The sequence below is a fragment of the Grus americana genome, chromosome 19, assembly GCF_028858705.1.
Source record: "Grus americana isolate bGruAme1 chromosome 19, bGruAme1.mat, whole genome shotgun sequence".
Classification (NCBI taxonomy): Eukaryota; Metazoa; Chordata; class Aves; order Gruiformes; family Gruidae; genus Grus; species Grus americana.
The window spans coordinates 9177977-9205074 of NC_072870.1; the positions used below are offsets into that span (position 1 = coordinate 9177977).

Genomic DNA, 27098 nt, shown 5'->3' on the forward strand with positions numbered 1-27098 from the left:
GAAGACAGTGGTATGTGCTGCTGTATAGCATTTTGTTTCATTTGTTTGAAATTAACTCATTAACTATAACAGCACAGTACATTTTTCTTTTTGACTAGTAATCAGAGGACTTCGGCATGTTAATCTGATCCAAAATAAAATAGATACTCTGCATTGGGTGATTCTTATTTTTATTTCTGGACACATCCCATGTGCATGGTTTATCCCTTCAGGTTAAGGGAAATATCAATGAAAGCGTATTTTTAACAAAGAAAAAAATAGGAGATGAATCAGCGGTAAGTAAATGGTATGCCTGAGCTTTTAGGGGCAAAGTGTGCCTGCTGTAACAAAGTTTTCTGCAACATGAACTTTTCTAGATAGTGTGTCATTAATATTTTATAGTCAGGAGATAAATCGTCAAAGACTCCAACTAGAACATAAAATACCTGAAATAAAAAGAATATATGTAAGTATCTTCAGAGCAAGTTTGGGCACACTCATTGATTTTAGACAGCATCTCATTCTGGCTTGACAAAATACAGAATTTATAAATTAAATTTTATGTATACTGTGTACGGTTTTATGCTGATGTTGGCACACTTTCAGATGTAAAATTAAATTACTTTTCCCAATAAGCACAGATTGAAGCATGGATTCCTTTCTTTGCTAATGGAACTCGTAGAAAGATATTGAATTATGCTGACTTCCAAATTGACTGAGAGCCAAAGAGGGAAAAATCAATGACATTTTTAATGTCCCGTGGAGCTTTTAAACAGGCCTCAGCCTAGCAGAGAAACTCACTATGAGATAACTCTTGTTGACATTGGTTTTCCAGTTAAGAAATGTACTTCTTCAGGTAAGCGTGCGTCTTGCATAGATGTAGGCTTCGTTACCATTCCAGGCACAGAGATGCTAAGTAGGCGGTGACTGGTTTTTGGAATGGCAGTCAGAAGACTGGTTACAAGGCATGCATGTCGCTCAAATGCTGAGCATTTCTGTTGGAACAGAGAATGCACCATGTAAATATGCAAGCTAAGCAATGTAAAACAATAATAATAACAAAACCCAGAAGGATCTTTTATCTCAATATAAATTCCTGAAAGCCGCATGTATGAGTAATTCCAATAAATTATCTTTATTGTGATTAATTAATGATAAAGTAAATACAGATTTTATTTTTTTACTATGTGTTTGCATTTATGTAGCTGAATCCTAAAGATATAAGATTTATAATAGATGTCCATCAAATAAATGGCTTGATGGTGTTTTTTAAATATTATAATAATATTTTTATAATTTTGTAAAATGTGTTTTATAGCAGTAATTAAAATTTTATAAAAGACTATCCAATCCCTCAGAATCTTGATAGAAAAGGTTCTGATTTAGACAGGGCAAGACTGCTATATAGATACATCCTCGACATGTCAATATTGTATCGGAGGTTCATGGATCCCGGTCCATTTCTGTAATAAAATGATTTCTCTTTGCATTCCTTCAAAGTCTAGGCTTACCTTTCTTTTAATAACAGGTGGATATAACACAGCTGTGAAGGACTCTAGTCCTGGAATATGATTTTCAACAGCAAACTTTGTATCTTCAGTTCTTTGATGTAATGAAGAAAACTATCATACAGTCACTTGTGGGAAATTAATTTCTTGTGGTAATTTGGCTTTCAGCTCCTTGAAGATTCATCTTGAGTTTTTAAGGGTTGTTCATGTTATAGTAGATGACTTTTGTCATTTTAAAAGCAGCCTTTAATACGGGTAGCATCAGCTCTGCAGAGATTGAAATATAAGTAACCTCAGAACTGCCATATTGTGCGAATGAGTTAGAGAAATCATAGAAAGAGGTTTCAAAGATAATATACAGACAATCTATTTCAGCAGAATAGCTCTGCAGAAGCTGTTTTATGTAGTTCACAGTTCAACCCTTCAGCATCAGTCGCATTTTAGTGACTCATTAAATCACAAATGTTTATGAGTGGTTTGTGGTCAGCGACAATTTATTTTTTAAATATACACTAGCCTTCATGACATTGTACCTCATCAGAAAGACAAAGGTGACCTTTTATTTTGTCTTGCTTACACTTCGTTAGCTTTATGTACTGTCATGTGTACTTACCCCTCCGGAGAAGGGAAGTAGTGACTTGCTACGCAGAAGAAAATGGATTAGGGGTCTCAGTCTAATTCATGTGTTGAAGATAGTACATGAAACATCAAGGGTTTCCCTTAATGACCTGTATTGTCAGATGAAATGCTAGTAGCATCATTCCAAGAAGTTGATTTCAGAAGTGTGGTTTGTAAGGGAACAAGGCTTTTGTGGTTGCTTGTCTGTCTGCCCATCTGGGTTCCTCCCACTGATAAGCTTAACCTAACCTCGCAGGCCAAATTCAATCAAATTCAAAAGATGGGTTGGAGTCTGAAAGGTAGCTGTGAATACCTGTCAATTTTCTGAAAACTGGCAGCAGGGTGGGTGAGAATGGCCCCTCCAAGGTGAGGGCAGCTTCGGAGGGCCAGCCCGTGCCCAGTTCCCGGCGTTTGTCCTGTAAAACAGACGGTGCCGTGGGGGGCTCCGGGGGAAGCCGGCCGTGCTGGAGAGGGGAGTCAAGGGGCAGAGCCAGCACATCTGCAGGGCACCTGGGCTTGCTCTCCCTGTGTCTCTTACTTGGCCCTTATTTAGCTTCTAGTGAGAAAGGTACTCGCAGTAGTGCGTTAAAAAGCCTGTGTTAGAGCTGTTCTGAAACACATTTGTGCGAGAGAGGCAGAGCGCGTGTGCGAACGTAGCTGGAGAGGGGCCTGATCTTAGATGTTGGCATCCATTGACAAATCCAGTGCCAGCTGCCTCTGGACCTCAGAGCCTGGGAATTTGAGCTGAACTCGCCTGCAGTGCTCTGACTGCAGAAAGGAGGTAGGATATCCCTTTGCAGCCAGGTCTCCCAGGTAGTCAGATAAAAGAATATATGAACCGTGCTCTTGCAATCACGCTTTCATGAGCAATTTTTTTTCTTCATTTATTTTTTTCAGTGTCGTGCCAGTATTTTAATTTTGCTCTGTGCCCTGATTTTTTAAAATTATTTTGATATGCCATGCAGCACAGCACTGTCTTTACTTCCTCACGTATAAATTCCTATGAAACCCCCCTGACAGCCGAGTGCAGCACCTGAGCCCTTGTATGGGATCAGTGCCAATGCACTCATAATTGAGTTCTGCGGGTTTGCAAATGTTTCCCGTCTGATCACCAAACGTGATTTCCTAGAGGTTTCCATTCATATCTATTCCACTTATCCCTTACTAGAGAGAGAATTTTGTTGACTCCTACTATCTCATTAAACAGTGAGGAAAGAATTTGAATATTTTTATCTCAGATTAGATCTTAATTTGTGAACAAGTCACAACCAATGTCTTTGACTTGTAGTGGTTAACAAGAGATAGTTAACAGGTTATTTCTACAGGCATTTTTAAATTGTTGTTCTTTTGGTGGTTTAAGGTGGTTATTTTAAAATTGAGACTATAAAGTATTTTTACCTATCTTAGTCATAGCTGTCAAATATGAGCTTCATATAAGGTTTTATTTTATGAGATAGACTTTGGATAATTGCAACTAAGTTGAGAACTTGTAGTATTCACCATCAGCAATATGATAATAAGAACTTGCAAAGGGAAATTATTGCTTCTACAAAAAAAAGTAATTTTATTCTCATTCACTATATTTATCTGTGGAGTCTTTAGGACATTTCTGAGACCGATGCTCTGACAAGTAAGATAGAGCTATTACAAAATAAATACAGTGATAAATACGGAAAGTCTGATTTGTATGTTGAAGCATCTCAATCCAGCTGTGGAAGATGTTATCTGAGCAGTGCACCTCTGTTTTTCGGGTCTTTTTTAACATCCAGTTAAGATAGACTTAACCACAGGAAAATATCTGTGTAAACTTGATCATACTCTCTAGAATATGGCAGTAAGCACAATGCAAAAGGTTAAATATTTGGTGAAAAATAGGTACCACCGCAGTGTCTGTATAGAATATGGGCATGGTAAACACATCAGAAAGAGTGTATTTTTGTAATGGTTGTGTATTATATTTCTGTTGCTTTTACAACTGTCACCACAAGGACAGAATCATTTTGAATGTGACCAGGCAGCTGTCTCTGTGAAGCCTATAGATAGCAGCTTCCTTGTGTAGCACATTTTCAGCTCCTTCAAACAGATTTATCAAGCATCTTTACTGTCTCAACGCTGCCAGCTCAAATGACTCCTCAAGGAGCTTTGGTTATGCAATCTTTTAAAAGGTGCATTGTTTTTTCTGTTTGTTTCTTTTTTTGTGTGTGTGTGCTGTTTGGGTTTTGGGGTTTTTTTAGTAACTCACTGCAGCAGCTGAAATCTAGTGCAGGGTTTCACCACGTGTTAGGGAAAAAACCATACTCCATTTGTCCACCATGACCAGGCTTTAAATAAGCCTCAAAACTTTCACCAGCTGTGCACAGCAGCAGAACAGCACAGGTCAGAGCAGAGCGGTGAGCTTGCAGGCGAGAGCGATGCTTTGTGAGGAACAAGAGGAGAACCTGCAGAGACAGGAGCTGGAAATAGCATTCGCTTGGCATAATTAGAAGATACATCCGTAATCATTTTGGGATCTAAGGACTGCATAGCAGAATGTTCCTCTCTGAGTCCTGTCTGACTTAGAGAAGGTAGGAGACAGACGGAAGCCCCTCTCTGTCTCTTTGGATGGCCACTGAAAGAGGAGGCGGCTGAAGGGAGGGCTCGGTAAACAGCCAAAGGATCTTCCCAAAGAATTTCTCTGCTCATTACTGCTGCAGTTCACAGCATGGGAACTTTCAGTAATAAAGACTTTAAAGGCTTCTTCAAAGAGCTTCCAGGCTGTATCAGAAGCTCCATCTGGAAGAAGTCTCATGAGACTTTGGAGTGTTTTGTAAATACAGGCTGGGGACAGATGAGGTTTTTCTTAAACTGAATCTTGAAAACTTGCTTTCTAACAAGAACTTGCAGCAGGCCACATTAACACAGGAGTGTTTACCAAACTGCATCCCTAGTGTAACGTCTTTTGGAAAGGGTGCAGTTAGCTTGTCATCCCTACGAAGTCTTGTACTAACACAGTAAATTATAGGCCTTATGGAAATGTGCTGTACTTGGTTCTTTTCAGGTCATGTTCTTGGTCTTGGATTGCTGTGTGAAACTGTATACGACGCGTTATACTGTTTGCCTGTGGATTTGTTTTGTGTTTCAGCAGATTGAATAGCATTTCTATTTAAATCATGTTTCATTCTAACTAAAACAATTGCTGTTCTGTAGTGTCAGGGGATTCTTGAGGTAATAGGAACACTGTATGTTTTGTGATTTACTGACCGTTTTGGCCTTTGAAAGGCACCAGTACGTTTCGGTCCATTTTTCCTGCTTTGTTCAGGTTAGTGATGCCTCATCAGTTACACCAGAGCATGACAGCGTTACGTATTTTCAGCACTGGTGGCACTCGATTGCGTAGTTTGGTCAGGGGTAGTAATGCGCCTGTAGCATCACTTTTCCATCAGCAGTGCTAATGCTAATGCTCCAGGAACACCAGCGTTGCTGAGTTTTAACAACTTGACGTCCTTCTTTTGTCCTCTTCTCCTTTTGAGATGCATCAAATTTTCTAAAAATGCATTTACATTGTGCGGTTGTTTATGACCGTGACTTAGCTGCCTGCATCAGACTAAACCTACCTCTCTAGAGCTGTTGTTAGCCCGTGTATTCCACTTAGAACTTCTGGCAGTGCATGAAAACAGAGAATATGGAAAGCTCCATAAATCTTTTATAGATTGAAAATATCTCCCGCTATCATCTCAGTATTTTTCCCTTCAGTTGTGCTCTTATCTAGAAATCTCAGAGTATTTTTACGAACACTGAATTAAGCCTTCTGCAGCCTTCCTCCTTCTCCTCCTCTCCCCCAGGAACTGACATTATCATCCCTTGTCTGTAGATGAGGAATCAAAGGTCTGAGTGGTGAAGTGACTTGTCCAAGGTCAGCTGCTGAATTAGTGGCAAGGCTATGAATAGACATAGGCATCCTGGCTCTCAGCTCTCTGCTAAACAAGATTGTGCCCTCCCAGTTTCAATTTGTCATAACTTAATGACTAATAACATTTGAGCACCTAGAATGTGGCAGAAGAATTTATTTTTCAGCAGCCAACAGGTAATCCTTAGTTGGGCCAGCAGCAGGACGCCACATACCTCCCATGTCCCCATGGGTCCTGTCTGCTGCTGCTACTTTTGTGCAAAAATGTGAGGACCACCAGGGCGGCAAAGTCTGATCATTCGAGTGTGGGGCTCTGCAGTTCTGTGGGATGCTGCAGGTCCTCACCTGAATGTTCACTTCTGTGATAAAAACAAAGATCCTAGACCTGATTCTTCATTTGTCTGGGTGTAACAGTAACGAAGTGTCCCGATAGCGGTTTGACTTCAACATCTAATCTATTTTAAAAGAAGTAAAAAAATCTCCATTGCAGTCTGCTATTCCTTGAAGGGGATAAGTAATTTAACTAAAGTCCTCTCAGGAGCCAAGTAAGAGAAGTAAATTTTGAGTTGTACTAATCAGGAAGAGGAAGTCATCTGTCTGCATCTGGTCACTTCCCTGCTTACATGGCACAGTCCTGTAATGGCTACATAAGAAGCTTTGTGATGAACAAATGTCAAGGGCAATTAATTCTTTGGCAGGCAGCTGTTATTATTAGGACAAAGAGGGGCCAGACGTAGAAGGAAAGCCTTCAGCTGATTTATTTTCTCTACCTTTTCCATCAAAATTGATAAGTCACTCAAACCCCAGTGGTGAACTTTTATGCAATAAGAATTTTAAATTTGCCATCTCTTTTTTTAGTAGGAGACCTTATATTAGATTTAGAGCACAGAGGAATAGCTCAGAGAAAATGTTTGGAAAGTCTTCACCACTTTAATGCTATCAGGAAGGAGCAGAGTTGTGAGTTAAGCTGGTAACGTAATAATATGTGGGCTGAGTTAAGCCCACTTCAGACTGTTTTTCTCAAACTTAATTGATGGAAACGGCCCACTTTTAGGCTTGATTTATTACCTTAGCAGAGTTATTCCAGGATTGCTGCAATGCAACTGTGGGTGTTCCAAACACACCCACGCTGCCAGAGAATCAGGAAGGATGTGCTTAAAATCCCCTAATTTATCTAATAACATCTTTAGCAGCTTTTTGTGTAGGTTTAGCATTGTGATGGAAATGCACTCTTTGGCTAGATACAGAGCTCCTGTGTGAAACTGCTAGCATTGGTGGTGGGGACACGTAAATAGCTTTTGGAGCTGATGGGGGAAATACTCTGACCAGCTACTTACTCTGTAAAGGCACCTTTCAATTTTGTGATCTGTCACTACATGTACGATAATATCTAAAATTTCAGATATGAATGTTCATGACTTTGGGTCTTCATAGAGGTGGCTTTCCCACCTTCCATGCCCAAGCAGGGCAGAGGTTCCTTGTGCCAGGGGGTGTTTTTTCCTCTGCTGTTTAGGACCTGAGTCTCTCTTTTAGCAACCGTGGTTGCCTCAGTTCTTAACCGGGTTCCCTCTTTGCCCATCAGTGGATGTTCTTGAGGGGTTGTTTGTAAGTGTCACAAACCAAGTTTGGTTTTCCTACACAGTTTCAGCGCTGAGCTGGTGAGGGTAAGTAAGCCTTGGGCTGGGAAACAAGCTCAGATCCTGCAGGCGCTAGCACAGCCTGTTACGTCTGTGCCTGAAGTGAGCTCTGTCTGGCTTGTGTTTGCCAATGCTTTCAGCACGGATTCTTCTGCTCTGCGTTATTTAGGCTGAACCTTAATCTTTCTCTGCATTTTTTTCAGAACGCTGTCCTCACAGTGTTGCTAACTGCTGGCGTAATTATTCTATCCCAGGCATCGCAATCTCTCACTTTTGTTGTAATGTGGAAATTGCACGTAACGTGAACAGTAACCAGTATGACTGCTCTGGAGCATTGGAGCTAATAATAGAAACGAAAAACCTGCTCTGTGTGAGCTAAATAAAGGCGAACAAGACAAGATAGAAAATCAGCTTCTACACACACCAGAAGTAAAGGAGGTCCTGGTGTGTTTTCCTCTTGCTGATCACTCTTACCACCGGGCATCGCTGTATGTAAATAGGATCAGAGTTCCTGTGTTGTGCTGGGAAGAGCCAGTCCTAAGACAGCTGATTTCCTCCAGCAGTCATGCTTCATTAGCGCACGTTGCTGAGGCTTGGAGGTGCTGCGTGAGCAGAATGCTCGGCTGCTAATTCTAGGAAATACTCTTACTGATGGTGCAGTAACGTGGTTCGAGTGGCTTTCTGCATAACTTCAAGGGTCAGAGCTTGTCTCATGACAATGTATCACTTGGACAAAGCTATTTATTGCTAATCTTATATTTAAATAATTTATAGATATGTTGAAGAGTAAATAATGGGCGGAGGACGTATTTTGCGTCCATTTTCTAAATCTGTTATATAAACTTACTGTTTGTAGCAGCATTTGGAATCAAGAATATGGAAAACTTTATGGTAAAATGGCTTTTCAAAAAACCGCGAGTGTAGCAAATCTGATTTTTTTTTCTCGAATCCAGATTTCACTGCCGAAGCTTTGGCATGTGGGCCAGTTTAGGAAGGCAGTTGGCTTTCCTGGGCAGTGAACCAAATGTGAACGCAAGCGATGGTTGCCATGCGCTTCTTGGGCTTCAGAGCGAAGTCTGACGAGTCCAGTTTCGTGTGTAGCAGCTTTTCTGCTCTGGATCTGGTTGGACTGATGCTTCCAGGCTAACGCCTCCTCTCCAGCCGTGCTAAAAGCATGTGAACAGACTTACTGGGCCTAAGCAGAGGAAATAGGTTAAGGAAGTATGTGTGCTCGTTGCCTGTTCCCTGGACTAGCTGATGCAGAATTCTGTTGTTGATGGACGGTTTCTGAGAGTGAAATTAGCTTGTACATCTCTGCGCGGTCTGCAGTGGTAGACGTGTCTTACGCAGGACGTTGTTACCCCTGGTGATAACCTGGAGAAGTTAAGGCAGACCAATGGGAAATACAAAGTCATGCATAAATTAAGAGGTATTAAACTCCTCTTGAATGAGAGAATGTACATTAAAGTGGCCTTGGTTTGCTATAGATTAATTAACCTTGGGAGATATCAGGCTTAATTAAGCTAAAGTGAGTTAAAGCCACTTTAGTCTTGATAGAGATCATTCACGAGGGAGCTTTTAACCTTATGCACATCAACTTCATACCTCCTATGGGTTTGCCTTAACTTTCAGTGTCCCTTGGTGAGGTTTTGGACACTTTGAAAACTGAGGAGTTCTATTACCCTTTGGAATCCTGACTCCAATTCTTAGGAGAAACTGGACAGAATGGGCTTAAGATAAAAATGTATAATGCGCATGTAGACAATGTGCACTAAGCAAGGGTTGCATGCCAGACACTGCAGAGGGATTCGAGTCTAGATTTGAAAAGCATTTAAATAGAGGTTATGAAATGGAACATTAAAACTTTGAAACGGGGAACATAAGAGCAAATCAGGGTTACTAAAATCCATATGGTGAGTCGGAGGTCTTGCTGCAGGGTTGCGGTGCTGTCTAGCAAACAAGAATTGGAAGTTTTACAAGTCTCGGTTCAAATTCCTGTTTGTTTATATAAAAGTATTGTTATATATTTCCCTGACTGCAAGTTACCTTGCTAAAGCAGATGAAAATATCTTTTTGTGTGTGTGTGTTTGTTTGTTTTTTCTTTTCCAGTAATTGTCCTTCATTTTTGGCTGCCGCTTTAGCCAGAGCAACTTCAGATGAAGTCCTTCAGAGTGATCTTTCAGCACACTACTTACCAAAGCATGTGGACAATGCAGATGGGATCATACGTAAGTACATCTGTGTGTGATAATGTGCAATTTTACATGCTGCGGATCTTTCATTTATATATTGGAACACTGCAGATAATTCATAGATTTTTGAAGTCAGCGTTGACTTCAGTGATTCATCTAGTCTGACCACTTGAATGGTACTAGATTTTCCTCAAATTAGTTCCTGCTATCAGCTAGCTAAATGAGGTTGATCTAGATTTCTTGTAAAGGAATATCCCATATTGATGTAAAAAGATTAATGGAGAATTCACCACTACTCCTGATAATTTCTTAGTGAAAGCTTTCTCATCTTTGAATCTTGTCTAGTTTCAACTTTTACTATTGAATTCTGTCTCTATTTTTAAATGCCTTTCTCTGGTTGTACTTGTGCTTGATCAAATTTTTCTTCTTAAAAGCCAGTGGAAAGCACTCCTTTCTTGTAAGTGTACCTTCATAAGACCATATCTGGTGGCTCTGCATTTCTTTACAAGCACTTTAGACTATGGGGTCCTGCTGCTTGCTGGTACGTGCCAGTTGTCCTCCTTCAGCCTTAGAGCAAGTCAAATATATGTGGGAAGAGAGAATTTAATTCTGAATTATTTCAGTCAGTATAATTTTTACTATGGCTTTTAATTTTTTATATAGTTTTAGCAGAGGGATAGTATAAAGATATTTCATGCTTAAAAGGAAAATTTCCTTTTCTCAATTTATCTGTATTGGCTAACAAGATTTTTGCAGCATCCAGCTCAAAGCCATGCACCCTAAATTGTTTCAGGACTCTGCTGACCTAAATAACCTTGAAAAACTTTCTGGGGTGCTCATTACAATGAAGAACAATGTTTCTCACATGTATTGAGAGAAGTTCTGTCATTTGATCTTGAAAATACAGTCACCAAACTACTTTGTCCATTCCCTCCTTTTTTTGATTAAAAAAATAAGTAAATGATTCTGGGGATAAGTAGGATATATAAATCTGGCTCTTCGAAAAAGGAAGATTCTGCTGTATTTCTCAGAGGCCTTTGGGAACCTGAGAAACAGAAAAACATGCTATGGGTTCCCTTTTTGTAGGTATTGCTGCCTCCTCCTGCTGAGCAGGTAAATGGAATAGATTTGTCATTGTTCTGGCTGAGCAGCCTTCATTAATTTCAAATTGAGATCTCTGAGACTTGCATAAATATTTGACAGTCTCCAAGGAAATGTTGACTAAGCCTCCACACAGAATATCTAAAGAGTTCAACAAAAAAGAAAAGAAAAAGAAAAAAAACACCACAAAACCCTCACACCTACAGAAATTGCCATTTAAATATATCTAAATCTGTAACACACAGATGCAAACATAGATTGATATGTGTGCAGGCTATAGCAGGCACTAAAAATGTGACTCCAGATGCAGTATGTTGTGAACTGTCATAATGAAGGTACTGGAAAATAAAATATACCTTTACAGATGCAATGTAAAGTGTCAAATTATGAAGATAAAGGGCAAGATGAAGAGAGAGAACATCTTCTGGACCGTAGTAAAGCAATGGTTTCACATGAATACTGCAATTTCAAAGAATATACCGTAAATGATAATTTTTGAAACAGAGCATTAGCTCAAGTGATGCAAGGTTTGGCTAAGAAAACCATAACAAAATTAGGGGGATTTATGCAGTGCTGAAGGAGATTTCATTGCAAAAGGTCACCAACTCCATCCTAGCTAACCTTCTTAGTAGGAGTCCTTTGAGAAACCTGGGCTGGTTACTTAGAAGAGAGCTGTGACTGCTGAACGCCCTGACTGGTACCATACAGGGAGACCTTCATGCTCTGAAAGAAAACAAAGGGAAACGTAGCAGGTGATGAAAATGGGATTTCTACATCCTGAAGTTTTGTGCTCAGAGTTCACTGTTCATCCTAATGATGTTTGGACTGCTGCAGAATGTGAAACCAAGCTGAATTTAGCTGGCTGGTTTTGATATCCAATTCTATGTTGTTTTTTCTTCTGAACCCAGAAGGATTTTTACTCTGTATAATACAAGGATACATTTACCTGATTTGCCTCAAGTTTGAATTTGCTAGAAGAAAAAAAAAATATTCCAAATTTCCTTAGTGACACATTTCACTCTGAGAATTGCAACGTGACAAATCATATTGCATACTTAGGAATGGTAAAAGCAGTTATTGGTGTGCTGGTGGAAAGGAAATTAGAAGTTTCATGAAAGAAGAATGCTAATCTTAAAAGAAGGAAAACTGTTTTGAGTCCACAAATGTAGGACTGCAAGAATATGGGCCTGTTCTTTTTGGGGTGATTATGTGTCTTTGGATATCAAGAACAGAATCTAAGAGTCATAGGCATGCCTGATTCTTCTCTTCCAGTTGCACTGGAGAAGAGCAAAACAGCTTCCATGAGAACTGAAAGAGGTTTGATTTCCTTTTTGAAAGGTTAAGAACATTTAGTTTTCTTTTTTGTGGAGAAATATATTCACATTAGGGTTCAGCATTGTTAAGGAGCCACCGAAGGAGGCTGGATAGTAGGACTGTGTTACACGGTGGAGGTATCTAAAATATCCAGCAGACTCCAAAGCAAATCACAAAGTCCCACTACCCAGTCTTTCCAGGTACTAGGAGATGGGATTGCTATAGCCAAGACACAAAGAGGTCGTTGCCTAGTCAGAAACTGGACTTCTTAGATTAAGGAAGATTGGTCATTGGCTTGATGACATGTCTACAAACCTGGCTGCTGTTCCCTGTTTGTCACGCTGCCCACATTTTCCAAATAAGTCTTAAAATGTAGGTACTAAAAAGCAGAATCTGATTACTGGTATTCTTTCTACCACAATTTTGGTCTAAAAGAAGTCAGTCGTCTTTGGGAACAATAATGCCTGAGCTGGATTTCCCACTAGCTGTGGTACAATTAAGCGCTACTTCCAACACTGGGGATTTTGGAGCAGCAGGAGGGAAATGAAATTCTCCATGACACAACCGCAATGACAGCTGAGTCAGCTCTGGCTCAGCGCTGCAACATTAACAATTGATGAGTAATTTACAGCTGTGAGGGGGTGGTTTGACTGTTGTGGGCCTTTCTCCTGTTTTAACCTCAAGAGCAATTACCGATGATGCTGACACTCCGCATACTCCCTGCTGGGGAAGGGTGTTTAGTATCTCAGCACAGCCAGTGGGTTTACTCGTTCCTCCTTCAGAGTGACGCTCTGAAGTGTAACAGCCACGTGACATTGAAATGTACACCGTTAACCCACTGGAAAAAATGGAAGAGCAAGTCTGTGGGGTTCACTTCTGGAAAATGTAATTTGGACATGTCAGGCTGTACCTGTTCCCTCTTTAAATATATTACCCAGCAAAGAAATTTCTGGTGGCACCAGTGCGAGCAGTTTAAGTGTTGCGGGGGAATTGGCATCTATCGCTATGGCAGTAGTGGGATGACCCAATCATTTGATTTCCACCACTTGTTTTTAAAGCTGTGTGATCAAGAAGCTAAGACTCCTTCTTTTGATTATGTTTATAGCTTATTTCCAGCTTAATGGCTGCTCTTGCAGATCAGGCTTGAACCAACTCATAATCAGCAGAACTGGGAATATATCTTGCTCTTAATGGCTATAGCCCACATCTTGTGTAGACCTAGTATGGAAATTAGTAAATGCTGCTTTTAGGTTCTTCAGAGAATTTCTGTGAACTGAGAGATGCTGTAACCCTCCCCTCTGCTCCTGGTATTTGGGCCATTCCTCCTCCAGGAATGATTTGATGCTCATGGATTGCTGCTGTTTAGCTTTGAAGATCTCTGGCTTTGGTGAATGATCATGCACAAGGAGATTTTGATGTGTTCAGCTCTGATTCCTGTTTTCCTCTCCTGAATTTCAGAACAACTGTCAAGTGCATTTTAAAATTACTAGTTCTCAGGAGTGACAGTTTAGCATTTTCTTAAATATAAGACCTTTACAGTTTTCTCATTTGCCATGCAGATTTCCTTGACACACCATCTAGCCAGGAATCTGGAAATAATGTTATGAAACTAAGAAGGTACCTGAATGTGTACATTACACTATTGAATGTGTACAATAAAACATCTTGAAGTAACACTAGTAATTTCTGTAGCTTATTTGCCACTGTATTGCCTCCGTTCTGCAGTGAAGTGGTGTCTGGATTAGATCGTTTGGTCTAAACCCGATACGTCATTGTGATGGATTGTGGGTTTCATATGGGATGCTGTATGCCACGACAGCCACCAACAGTGCAGAGCGACACAGGGGATCAAACGCTGAGGGAAACGTACTTGCTTTTCATTTTTCCTTATGCTGCAAATGAGTTCCCCAAAGGCATGGGGGAATGTTTAAGTTAAAAAGACAAACAAACAATGAGCTGCTTACTGATGAATGCTGATTATGGTGAGTTTGGCTTCCTCTTCTTATGCATCAGAGCCCAGAATTTCCCTGCTGACATCCATTTCAACGGCTTGGCTAGAATGGTTTTGTTTCATCTTTGTAATGTATGCAGGAAAAAAAAAATTCACTTACTAGCACTCTTAGCCTTTCATTTGTGGTTTTTGCCTTCCCCAGAGATTGAGACAGTGAAGCTAGCCCGCTTAGTTTTTAGCAAACTGCATGAGATCTGCAGCAACTGGGTGAAAGACTTTCCGCTCCAGCCGAAGCCCCACCGCTACTACGAGACGTCCATCCATGCCATCAAGAATATGCGCAGGAAGATGGAAGACAAGCATGTCTGCATCCCAGACTTCAACATGCTCTTCAACCTTGAGGTAAAAAGAGATCACGTGGAAGACAAATGCATATGCTAAATACGGTTTCCATTCTTGGGGAAACTAGGCAGTCTTCTACTGTGAAAATGCAAGCCATCCCTATGAGGGACCTGAGGGGGCATTGATAGTCAAGAGGCAAACCTGGTCTTAAGTTAGTTCAGTTGCTATTCTGTAACCATAGAGGCAGTATGACATGCAGTTTCTGCGTAGGGTATATAGAATAAAGGAGCAATTTTCACAGACTTCTGGTGAAATGTCATCTAACTAAACAAAGTTTGGATCTGGCCCATCCTGATGTTGCCACACATGCGGTGGCTGAAGGGGTGTCAGTTGTCTGCAGGGGTGGGTCTGTCCTGCTTTTCAACACTTTCTCTTGGGAGGATGAAGCCAAAAGCAAAAGTAAAGAAAGTAAGTAAAAAAACCCCAAACAAACAAACAAACCCCAAACACGAAACTTACAGGAGAATTGGTTGCAGTTCACACAAGGATCTAGCAACATGAGTAGTTTGGTGGAACTGTGGCCATTAATTTCTGTGTTCACCAGGCAAACACTCATGCTTACTCTTCCTTCAGATACAAAACTGGACACTCAAGAATGGCAAATAAAGTGGCACAAATTTTACCTTTAGGATCAGATTGCCGCATAATTGATTCCTGTCACTTTAATAACCATCTTCTGCCCCATCCACATTCTTGCCTTTAAATGATATTAATGCAAACAGAGGCAGGTGTTTCCTTTGCCTGTCAATTCTCAGCTTTCTTATTCCAATTTGTGTTGGAGCCCATTACTTAAAAATTACAATGTACAAATATTCTAGTCATTGAGATGGCTGTCAAGGTTGAATCGGCACTGACAGTGGGTTGGTGTGTTATACGTATGACTAGGCGCTGGAGCTGATGTCTCTTGGTACAGCATTGTTTCTGTTTGAACAGATAAGGGGAAGCTGAGAAAACTGACTTGAAGATGAGTGATTTTGCTGTATTTGATTTGTGAATGTAATCACAATTATCTGATGAGAGAGTACATACAGGCTTTTTTTTAAAAACAGGCATCTAAGGTGATATGGATGAGATTTAAAAAAAAAAAAAAAAAAAAAGATGAAAGCAGAGGCTGGCTGGCTTCACATTTTAACTGTACCGGCATTTTATCCCTGGTGGATTCCAGTCTTGATGTAGACTTCATGCAAACCGTATTGGATGTTCGTCTCTCTCTGTGGTCTTTGCAGTCACAAAAACTCCTGCACAATTTGATGAGAATGGCACTTTCTATTTGAGTTGAGTGACTGAATTGTAACAAATGGAACATAAGGAGCACTGAGAGCGCTTCACAGGTGATTCTTGCAGGGCATCCCTTGCAGTTTGCAGGTAGAATTCATCAGCAAAAAGGTGGACATTTCCCACTGATGCAAGTGAAGATGGTCTGAGTAGTTTGTTTGTCCAGTGCAGACTCTGTTTCTAAGTGCATTTTAATGAGGACACCACAAATCTCAAGTTCAAAAGTTTTAAGACAATCCAATTAGCTGTTTGCATTGCTTTCTCCTGAGCGGTTTTCTCAATATGTTTCCATTGACAGGACCAAGAAGAGCAAGCTTATTTTGCAGTGTTTGATGGTCATGGGGGAGTGGATGCTGCCATCTATGCCTCCATCCACCTCCATGTGAACATGGTCCATCAGGAGATGTTCCAGCACGACCCGGCAGAGGCACTGTGCCGAGCATTCCGGGTGACTGACGAGCGCTTTGTCCAAAAGGCAGCCAGAGAGGTGACTGAGTTACCGGGCTTCACTCGGAAAGTGTTTGTCTGTAAATTGTGTCTTTGTTATCAGGGCAGCTCCAAGTGCTGTGCTGAGCACAGGCCGGGCGTTAGCACTGAGCTGTCCATGCACAGCCCATACAGCCGGTGCCCGCTGGTGGGCTTCTTCGTGCTCCGTAAAAATGTCAACCTCCACGTCACGCAACATCCAGTTCATTTAGAAGGATGCTGCTGCTATTCTTATGTTCGCGTGCTAACTAGGTTTAGTCCTTGGGGTGGGTTTTTTTTCTCCTCATCTCTATAACATACGCTTTTCCTAGCTCCAGAAAGCAAGAATAAATGGATAACTGACTCCTGGGCCTCCTAAACTTATGCAAGGGCTGAGATAAGTGCAGGGAACTCCAGATGCTTACAAATAAACCTTCCTCCAAGTTCTTTAGCGTTCAAGCGCTGTGTCAACAGACACAGGAAGTCCAGTGAAACAGTAGCACGGCAGATCACAAGCAGAGCCCAGCTTCTGAAATGAGATTCCAATGCGAGGGAAGTCACAGGGCGGCAAAATCCATCGCTTGCGTTCAGCCAGGCTGGCTCTGAGCAGTCCTTGCTGCTGTAAGGAAAGCACTGCCTGCTCCTCCCCGGGAACAGGCTGTGCATTGGAATGTCAACATGTTCTGTCCTCGAGTTAAGCAGGAAAATGCTTTAAAACGGTTCTTATTTGCTTCTTTAAAACTGAGGGTGGTTTTTTTCACCCTATCCAGAGTCTGCGTTGTGGAACCACCGGGGTGGTAACTTTCATCCGAGGAAATATGCTGCACGTGGCTTGGCTTGGGGACTCCCAGGTGATGCTCGTGAGGAGAGGCCAAGCTGTGGAACTGATGAAACCCCACAAACCAGATCGAGAGGTGAGAATGGGCTGGTTTAAATACACCCAGGCAGTGTTTGCCACTGAAGCTGACAGGTAGCAGCATTATGTGGGATGCTCAGACACTGAGCGTTGCCTTCCCAGTGTCTCTGGGAGCGGCAGCGTATGTTCCAGTATTCCTGCTCTGGAAGTTGGTACGGATTGTGTACAAATCCTTTGTTCTCATCTGGTGGGGCCTGCAGTGTTGTGAAAACAACCAAATATTTCTTGAAGCGTTCAGAGTGCGACGGCAGCAGTGAGCGCTCTGTCCAAACAACTCTCATGTTGCCTTGCTGTTTAGGATGAGAAGAAGCGCATCGAGGCACTTGGTGGCTGCGTGGTCTGGTTTGGAGCCTGGAGGGTGAACGGGAGCCTGTCAGTCTCCAGAGCTATTGGTAAGAGTGGGCTTTAATTCCTTTTTCAGGCTTGCTTTTCTTTTTCATTAAAACTTTAATTTTCTAGTGATCAAAATTTGAAATACAGCTGAAGATAGACCTGTGAGCTATGACCTCTATATTTTTCCTCTACAGTTTGAGGGAATAATTTCCAAATAATCTCTTTAACTTGGGGTAAGAGTCACTGGCTCCCCGCTGCGTTAATAAAAGGGCTTCCAGATGCTGTGACTGCAAACCCACGGTCTGGTGTGTCTGTGTGTTGTTTTTCCACAGGGGACGCTGAGCACAAGCCATATATCTGTGGGGATGCAGACTCTGCCTCCACTGTACTAGATGGCTCTGAAGACTACCTCATTTTAGCCTGCGATGGCTTCTATGACACAGTCAATCCCGATGAGGCAGTCAAAGTGGTGGCTGACCATCTAAAGGAGAATAATGGCGACAGCAGCATGGTAGCACATAAATTAGTGGCATCTGCTCGGGATGCCGGTTCCAGCGACAACATTACTGTCATCGTGGTATTTCTCAGGGACATGAACGCAGCAGTCAATGTTAGCGAGGAGTCGGACTGGACAGAGAACTCTTTTCAGGGTGGGCAAGAAGACAGTGGAGAAGATAAGGAAAACCACGGAGACTGCAAACGACCGTGGCCCCAGCACCAGTGCTCAGCACCTGCAGATCTGGGGTATGAGGGACGAGTGGATTCCTTCACCGACAGAACTAGCTTAAGCATAGGGTCCAGCATTAACCTGTTTGATGATCAAGGCTATTTAGACCTGACAAAAACAGAAACTAGTACACCTCAGAGTGCCAAATGTCTGCCACCGAGTCAAGTCTTTAGTCCTGGCATACCAAAGAGCGTGAATTTGATCAACGGCTTAACAGTGAAGAGTGAATCACCAGAGTGCACCACATCATCCATCTGTGGCCAGGGCGATCCCAGGGAGCACAACGTTCCTCTTAGTTTGGGTGCTGCAGGGCAGAGCGTCTACAGGGTGAAGGGCTTATCCCCTGTCGTCTTTGGGCTGGAAGATGAACTGTTCAGATCCTTGGGAAAACGAGCTGCGTTCTTTCACTTCCAGCTCTGTAACGGGAAGAGGCGACGCGGAGCCAGGCTCAAACCAAAGTTTCATGCGCCACTCTTGGCTCGCGAGCCTTCCCATATAGGAGGATCGAGTCTGTCCTTACCTGTCCGGGGCCGCGGTAGCACAAGGTTGTCGGTAAGACACTCCCCATGGTGGAGGCTGGCGAGTCGTAGCGCTTACAGCGAGAGCGTGGTTTTGATGCGAAGACAAAGTAATTGTATAGCAGATTCATACCTTCATCAATGCTGTAAAATGTAACCATCTCCCTCGTGTTCCCCCGTCAGACTCCCAGAATAGACATTCCCAAAATAAAACTGGCATCGTCAGAAAGCATTAAAAAAGGTGGGCATTTCAGAACTGTACTCCAGTCCCCTGCAAAGCTCCAACCATGTGTAAATAGATCTAGGAATTAACAAATGTAGTTGTTTTGATCTCAATACAGTTTGCTGGTGGTGCCACCCCGAGCAACGTCACAGCCACCCGACCACCCGCACACACAGGTATCTAGTCACATTCACCAGTGAAAGCCAAACAGCCGGTTCACGTGAACAGACATGGTTAGGGAACAGTCTGTAACACAGAAAGCTGGACCTGCTTGAGAGACGTCTGTGGAGCAATATGTAATGAAAGATTCCGGTTTAGAACTGCCAAACTTTTTTAGAGTGTGGGGGGAAGTTTCCACAGGAGTCAAGGTGTGGGGTTTTTTTTTTTTTGTGTGTTCTGCTTTCTGTTTATTTTAGGCGAGCATTAAGGTGAATAAGAAAACTACATCCACTTTTGCAGGTAAAAGACTAAAAGCCATACAGGGTTTTACCAGGTAACTTAGGAATGGACAAACTAAGCTCCTGCTACTCTGTTCTCAGACTCCAACTGAGGTACAGACTCATAATTTACATATTTTTTTTCATGTAACATAAAACGTGGAATATGAAGAAAACTTTTTTGTAATTTTTAAAAAATTATTTCCTATGGCTAGAGGTGCAGTGTAGGAAATTTCGTATCTTTCTGGTGCTTTTAGTGGCATTTTTCTCATTTGTCAGCTTAGGAAACTGTTCTGAATTAGTTTTAATCGAATATGATTGTGCTTAATGCTTTGAGCCAACCTCTTTCCACCATAACTTCATCTCAGGTCTTAAAAGAAACCAATCTGTGGAGATGTTCAGTACAATACTACTGTCACTCACCCAGCTGAACCAGAGAACTGCTTGCTAGGGATAACGAGCAATTTGATGAGCTGTTTGGTTTCGGTAACGATTTCTAGATGGCAAAGGCGTAATTTAACGTAAAGTTGCGGCATGAAGGATGGTAGGATGCTGTGGCTACGAGGAGCGGTACTGCTGCAATGTGGCATTTTCCAGCATGCGTGGGAACGGATGCCAGGCTGCCGGAGCGATCCAGAGCGGATGGAAATGCCATGGATGCGGATGAGCAGGGGCTGCGCTTGGGGTGGAGTGAGAGGGTAAAACCGGGTGACAAACCAGAGCTCTGCTTTGGCTAAACCTGGGTTCAGAGAGGAAAGTGAGGAATGTCAGTCACCCTTATTTTCACAAGCAGAGCGTTGTGTATCAAGCCGGGACACAAACAGTACCCACCGGCTCTTCCCTACTCTCGAGGTGATGTTGAACCCGTAGGGGAGAGGTTAATTGGGACGTAAGTAAGCAGGTGATTCCCATCAGCTCCACTAAATACACATCCTGTTACTATTCTTTGTTACAGTAAGACGTTTGGAAGAGTATGAATAAAGTAAGTCTTCATAGGCATTTGTTGTACAATTCATATCATTTTTAGCAGTAACAATTTAATAACAGTATTAGTATTTAGCTAGAATTTGCAAAGTATTTTAATATTAAGTAGTCAGGAGATTATTCAACACGACGAGATGGCGAGGTTTGAATTCTGCCAGTTTCCGCTGCTTCTATCTTTGATGCACTATTTTAAAAGCAATCTGATGAATAGCAAAAGGCTTTGTGAGTACCCAGGAGTTGGAGTGTGGCTTTAGATTCCTTTGATCTTTTTCAGACTTTTTTTTTAATCTTACGGGATCATTGGCTCTTATCTGTCATCTGATTAAGCCTTAGCAGTTGTCAACGTTCTCTTTAGCTGCAGCATATGTTCCAAGTCAGATTTACTGAGGAAATTTGAGAAACCACAAAATGGTAAAATATGCAACTCCGGGGCATCTCTGTGGTGCCTTTGTTTTAAATTATTCACAGTAATAATGGCGCATTGAAAGTCCATCTTAGAGCCGAGTGTCATGCTTTGGAGGGAAAGGTGGTTAAGTGCAATTCTTGGATGAGTAAATGAAAATGAAAAAACCGTTATGGATGATAAAACTTCTTCCCAGTCTGCAGGAGCAGTTGAAGAGCACTGGGCTGCATGTGTGCTGTTTTGGGAAGGATTGAGCTTTTTAGGTGTGGATTCATAAATGATAATTCTGTGAGTCATACCATTTATCTTGCTAGGAGACAAAAATCTACCATCGTAGTTCCAGTGTGGTCAGGTAAAAACATTGTATAGATAGCAAGTGTTCATTTCTTCACTAAATGCATATTTATAGAGTAGATAGGAACCATTTGTAAGGTAAGTCCTTTAAAGTTCTATAATATTAAAAGTAGTGGTTATTGGTCTGATATATGCTGCTCTTGATTCTACACACTAGACAAAAAAGCAGTGCTTTGTGAAATGCAATGTTTTCTCTTAATGCCACTGGTGATAGGAAGTAGTTCTCTTCAGTTCAAGATCCTGTGCCCTTATTTGCTGCTTGCTAACGTAAGCAATAATCCCTCTCTAATGGTATCTAAGTGTTCTGTATCTCGTACTTTGTCTATCTGGTGACAATGTAAAAATATTAGGCTAATATAAAAGTATCTAATTGTATTTATTAACTGTTGATACTGAGATTCAGTCTGTGACCTGTGTTTTGTATTTTTATTGTGTATCTTAGTGGTGGTGAAATTTGTATAACGAATCTTTCCAATAAAGAGCTGAAGTATCCCTTTTCCGCGTTAACACAACCCGCATCAGTTTCAGTTCCCGTGTTAACCGTGTTTGCAGAACTAGGAGGTAGGTAGTGAAAACATTTTTTTTTTTTTTTTTTAAATTGTGTTGGTTTTGAGGCACGGGCTCCAGGCAGTTTGTCTGGAGCTGCTCAAAACTTGGTCGTAAGCTCTTCACTGTGAGTACTAGCGGGATTCACTCAATCCCCACTCTGGTAGTTTCCTGTGTACGCTTTTTAAACGTGCAACTCTGAGGAATGTCTGCGTTGCAGAGAGCAGTATAGCACCAGACCAGGGAGCTGTTAACCCATTTCAATTTGCACTAAAGGTGGGTGGAAACACGTGTATATAACTTTTCTTTACCTAAAAGTGCCATCAATTGTCCTTGCAAGTTAAAACCATTCAGTATTTGATTTAGATTGCATTGTAACACTGAAGGACAATGTCAAAGCAGACTTTAACTTACGCCACATTTATAGTGGTACATCGTCACAGAAACTCCGCTCTGTTTTTGGAACACTGTGTGTCAGTGAGAACCGCGTTGTCCTATGGGCAGATAAGATGAGGCATAACAAGTTCTGTGTTTATAGACACGGCTGCTGTAGTTCAGGTCCACTATCTCCTCACTAAATCCTCCTGACCCTGGCAATGTTCTGCGGGGAAAAAAAAAAATAAATGAGAAAGATTGGTCTAAATTAGAGGCTGGTTCAGCACAATTTATTCACTCGGCACTAGTCACATAACAAAGCCATCGAAGGGGATACTGCAGCTTTGTTCATGCCTGTAATTTAGGGCAATCTTTCTTTAATTCACATCCTCTTTGCAACAGGAACAAAACTTTCTACCCTCGTATTGTGTGCAATAAGTAACAATGAAGCATTAACACAACCTCTGACTTAAATGTTCGCATCCTTTCCAGTCCTCGCTAATCAGGCGATCGCACTCTACTTGCCAGCATTAAAGCTAAACAAAAAATAAACCCCACCGATTAGGGTCTAGCACAACTGTTATATGTCGCAATTGCATTTTGTTCGGTTTTTTCTCTGCTTCACTCTAGAAGACACCTTGGAACAAGAACAGGGAAGTTGGCCGAGACCACCCCGAGTACTTCAACTTCTCCTGTAGCCAGGTGCGGTGGCTGTTGCTCCACCGGGTGCTCCTGTTGCCCCTCTGTATTATCTTGTTCATTGAACTAACATGTTCCTTATGAAGTGAATAAACTAAAGCTAACCATTTCACAGTGTTGGGACTTTCATCCACGATCTTGTTCTACAGTTCACATATGAGTTCAGTTTTAACCATGTATTAGTCATCCATATTTTATTTATGAAAGCTGTTTATACAGAAAAACTGTTGAAGTTTTACCAATATCTTAATAAAACAGTAATTTAAACCACACTTCAGGTAGTCTGTTTATTTAAGAGCTAACAAAGATAGCACCCACCATCTGAATTAAGCATCTTTACTGGGGTGAAAGTGGATTTCCTTTGTGTAATGTGTAACAGAAAACACCACAGTTCAGCACTGGCCTGTCTGGTACCTGTGTAGTTACCCAGGGCCCATCTGTTTTAGAGCCAGAAAGGGAAGGGCTGTTGCAGCACAGTGAAAGTTAATTAGATAAATAAGTCTTCCAAGCCTCTTTCCCCACCTCTTGTTTAAAAACCAGCTGTACAGAAGTTTGTCATAAGGTGCACAAAGCACGATGGTTCCGGCTCCTTGTCCCTGCAAGGGTTGGACACCAACTCCAGAACAGATCATGTGGCTGATCAGAATAATTTCCTTCAGCTCAGGCCTCTGATTAAGAGCAAAGCATCTGTGCATGCTGAAGAGGCAGAGCTGTGTGATTACTGCTAATTGAGCTGTGTATAATCATCAACATGCAGCCCTGTACAACAGTAAACACTCACAACGCACTATGGGAGGGTGCAGCTCGTCACACACCACCCTCAGTGCTCAGCACCTGGAACAATCTGCACACAAGGCAGCTCAGAGCTGCCCCTCCTCCCTTCAGCTGAGGAATACAAACCCAAGGTGAAGTAAAAACTGTGGATCCTCCCCAGTTCCTCTTTGAATACACAAGATTTAAGCATTGGGCCTGGCTTCTACTAACATTGCTTAAATCCATCTGGGATTTTTAAAGCTATTTCATTCAATGATTCAGGAAAATAAGTGCCAAGTGTACAGCAAGAAAAAGTTCTCCTATACGCAGCCGGGCATGACAGCAACTTGGTGCTAAGGAGCAGCATACGGTGGTAGCAGCGCACTACTTACCCTGACAGTCTCTACCATTTCACTTATTTACACACAAACATCTTAAACTTCACACCAGATTTCAACATTCATTTTATTAACAAAGAAAGTGCAAACAGTTTTAAACTATGAGTTGTACAGCACTTACACTGTGGAACATTCACACAGAATGAACATCAGTACAGCCAGCTGAGACAAGGACAACTATCGGGTACAGTTATTCATGCTTTGTCACTAACCAGGTACTCAGTTTTCGTCATAGCTTCACAAGTAGTTCAGCAGCTCAAAACGCAACATACAGTGGCAGAGTTTGGCAATATGTCCTGTTGGTCCACACCACAGACTGAGGGAAACAACTTCTGCACCAGCTCCTTCACCCCAACTCTCACCCCACTGCAGCCGTAGGGTTCAGCAGTCTTACACAGCCAGTTCAAAACGAGGACATTCTCACATTCGTGGTTATTCCAATGACACAATAGGACACATCCTGAATCAGGGCTCCAGCACCTTTTGGACATCTGAAAGCTGGCAGAGCCAGCAGGAATGCAACCTTTAGCATAAGGCCTTCCAAAGGCCATTTTGCCCCAGCTACAGGTTTAAGATGAGTGTAGAACCACCACACAAGGGTATTTGACAGACTGGAGTGTGCACACAGCCATGAACAGCCTTGGACTAAGCGCCAGTGAATAAACGCACCTCCCTCTTCCCAGGGATGTGAGCCAGCGGGTCTTCGGGCCCCAAGCCCGTTCTCTACCTGCTCCAAAGAAAGTCAGCTTTCACCAAAAACCCTCATACCCCAACAGTTTTTAGGGCTTCAAGCAAATACAACCTTTAGAGTCAGAATTTCACGCAGGTACTTAAATCCAAGCAGAGTTTTCTATGGATGATTACGTAAGCATGCAAAACCCAGCCAGCCCTCCCTCAGCACTGTAACTTCTGAGACAGGTGCCAGCCCCGGGGAGGCAGGGTGGCCACGCAGAGGCAGACCAGGGGCTCGCCTGTCTGCCGCGGTTCTCCTGGTGGCAGACCGCAGCTCATGAGACTGTACAAATACCCATCTGTCTACTCACAGCAAGATGACCATTGCCTCTCATCTCTGCAGCTGGAGGAGCAGTATGGGAAAGGCGTGTCCCCAGGGCTACAGCCCTCACAGGCTAGCGAAGGCAAGCAGTTACAATTACCTGGTGCTGTCTTCTCCAGTAACAAAGCTGAGCTCATCAGGACCGACTTGATCACCCTCTGGGAACATTGAGCACCGCTCCGAGACTGAAAACAAAGACCCAGTAACCTTTACCAGATGAGCAATCGGAACACAGCAAGTTAACATTCTGTCACCTGCAAGGCCCCTGCAGGGCCTGCATGAGTTGAGAGGTTTTAGCGCCTGCTGCGGGCACACAGCAAAGCAGCAAACTTCGGTGACTGAGCCGAGCTGTTAGGTCACGCTGCTAATGCAGTGTGGGACGCTTAGTCAACTTCCCCTAGTGTCAGCTGTCACCTTACAGCTTTTAATTTGATCAGAAGGTTAAAGCTTTTCAGAGAAATACGAGATGAGTTTCTGAAATGACACTGAAGTGCTCAAAGCACATTCCTGCCACTTAAGATGCAAATCCACGTCTAAGGCAGCGTTACCTCCCCGAGATCAGCCTACTTACAGTGCCCACCCTGGTGCACAGGGAGTTCCAGTGCAGAACTAGAGCTATGGGTTTTCCAACGCTTCCCTGGAGACTCACCTAAACTGACTTCTCAAGGCTAGAAAGAGTTCCCCTCTCCTGTTCGGATCTGTTTCTAATTAGGATCCCAAGAGAGGAGTTCCGAATCTTATTGGTACTTGCTTGAGCTTGAATGGCTCTACAGCACCATCAGCAATCTCTGCTTTTGCAGCATTCAGTGTAAGAGGAGCTCCGAGCAGGCTCATGGGAGTGTTTGGGATGGGGGCTCACAGTCAATTCTACCTTCGCTTGAGGACTGGACAGAGAAGGCATGGTTAAACCCCTCCGAGGTAGAGGTGGCATCCTCCTGCTCTTCGTTTTCCGTGTCACATTCAATGTCACTGTCGCTGCTCATTCCTGGTAGGAGATGAAGGACATGCTTCTGACATACCCCAGCTGCAAAAAATGAACCCAAAAAACCAAAAACCACAAGGCAAAAATGATGGCAGGAAGATCTACGTAGCTGAAGCATTCAATTTTTTCACACTTAAGAGCTACCAGTATCAAATACCAAGAGCTGGCAGGAGAACAGGAGAGGAGGAGCATGTTCAGAGCTAAATGTATTTACCAAAGCACTAAGGAATCTGACAGAACAGTGGGTATCAGGCTTTGAGAACAGCCTCATTTTGCTGTGCAGCTTCTCTCAAGAGGAGCGGTTCCCACATGTTACCAGCTGAGCACAGACTCAGGTGTCCACAGCTCCTTCCTGTGTGAGCTGCACCCCCTGCCAGCCGCTCAGCCTACCTCTACAATTAGGACAGCAAATAAAGGTTGCTTTTTTAACAGTTAAGAGGTAGTACGACCCATTCAGCAGATGTACCTACCAGACCCTTCAAGCAGCAATACTCTATTCAAGTCTCACACATATAAAACGTGCTTTCCCTACAAAAAAAGAACCATAGCTGCTGATAATCAAGGTGGCTTCTTTTGTTTTGCCAGACCTTGAGCATGCATTGACAGCAGTCAAAACTCTCCCTTTTTTACAGTTTTGTAGGTGACAAAAGGGGTTGCTCTGTTCTTTTACTTCTTAAGAGGTGATACTCATTGCTAAGAAAAAGCAAGTAGTTAAGGGAGGTGCCAACTCTACTGTAGTTTTTCCTCTGAAAGAAAAAAAAAAAGTAATATTTGTTTCCTGGGGTTTTTAACAATGAAGTATTTCAGTTTTTAAAACATTTTCCTATTAGGCTCTCTGCTATAATAGGAGAGCTGCGGGAGCGCATCATGATCACGCTGCAGTGACTAAGAGCAGAAATTCAGTTTTGTCACTGAGAGACCTTCTGTAAATGCCAACTCCTACACAATATTGCACACTGCAGGGAGAGATGGATGCTGGCACCTTAATATAGGCTTTGCGCTACAATTCAGTCATTGAAATTCAAATTAGTGCAGGGGTGGAAGGCAGGAGAGTTTTAGCAAGATAAG

At 42.4% G+C, this 27098-nt stretch overlaps 2 protein-coding genes across 6 annotated transcripts in view; one reads left to right on the plus strand and one right to left on the minus strand.

The window, feature by feature from the left end:
- PPM1E (protein phosphatase, Mg2+/Mn2+ dependent 1E) overlaps positions 1-23115 on the plus strand; it is a 69174-nt gene extending 46059 nt beyond the window's left edge. Inside the window, exons 2-7 of the mRNA XM_054847685.1 lie at positions 9738-9856; positions 14389-14588; positions 16162-16350; positions 17099-17242; positions 17543-17636; positions 17910-23115. Coding sequence (XP_054703660.1) covers positions 9738-9856; positions 14389-14588; positions 16162-16350; positions 17099-17242; positions 17543-17636; positions 17910-18979 — 1816 coding nt within the window. The 3' untranslated portion in view covers positions 18980-23115. The remainder of the gene's footprint in view (positions 1-9737; positions 9857-14388; positions 14589-16161; positions 16351-17098; positions 17243-17542; positions 17637-17909) is intronic.
- Positions 23116-24042: 927 nt separating this feature from the next.
- The window catches only part of TRIM37 (tripartite motif containing 37), a 29224-nt gene continuing 26168 nt past the window's right edge, over positions 24043-27098 (minus strand). The window contains exons 23-25 of one of the 5 annotated variants that reach the window (XM_054847683.1): positions 25920-26033; positions 25149-25233; positions 24043-24721 (exon numbers count right to left, since the gene is read on the minus strand). In XM_054847683.1, the coding sequence (XP_054703658.1) occupies positions 24718-24721; positions 25149-25233; positions 25920-26033 (203 nt within the window). In that variant the 3' untranslated portion in view covers positions 24043-24717. Of the gene's footprint in view, positions 24725-25144; positions 25234-25919; positions 26073-27098 lie in introns of those variants that run through there. The other 4 variants (XM_054847682.1, XM_054847681.1, XM_054847680.1 and 1 more) reach the window with 4 other exon arrangements.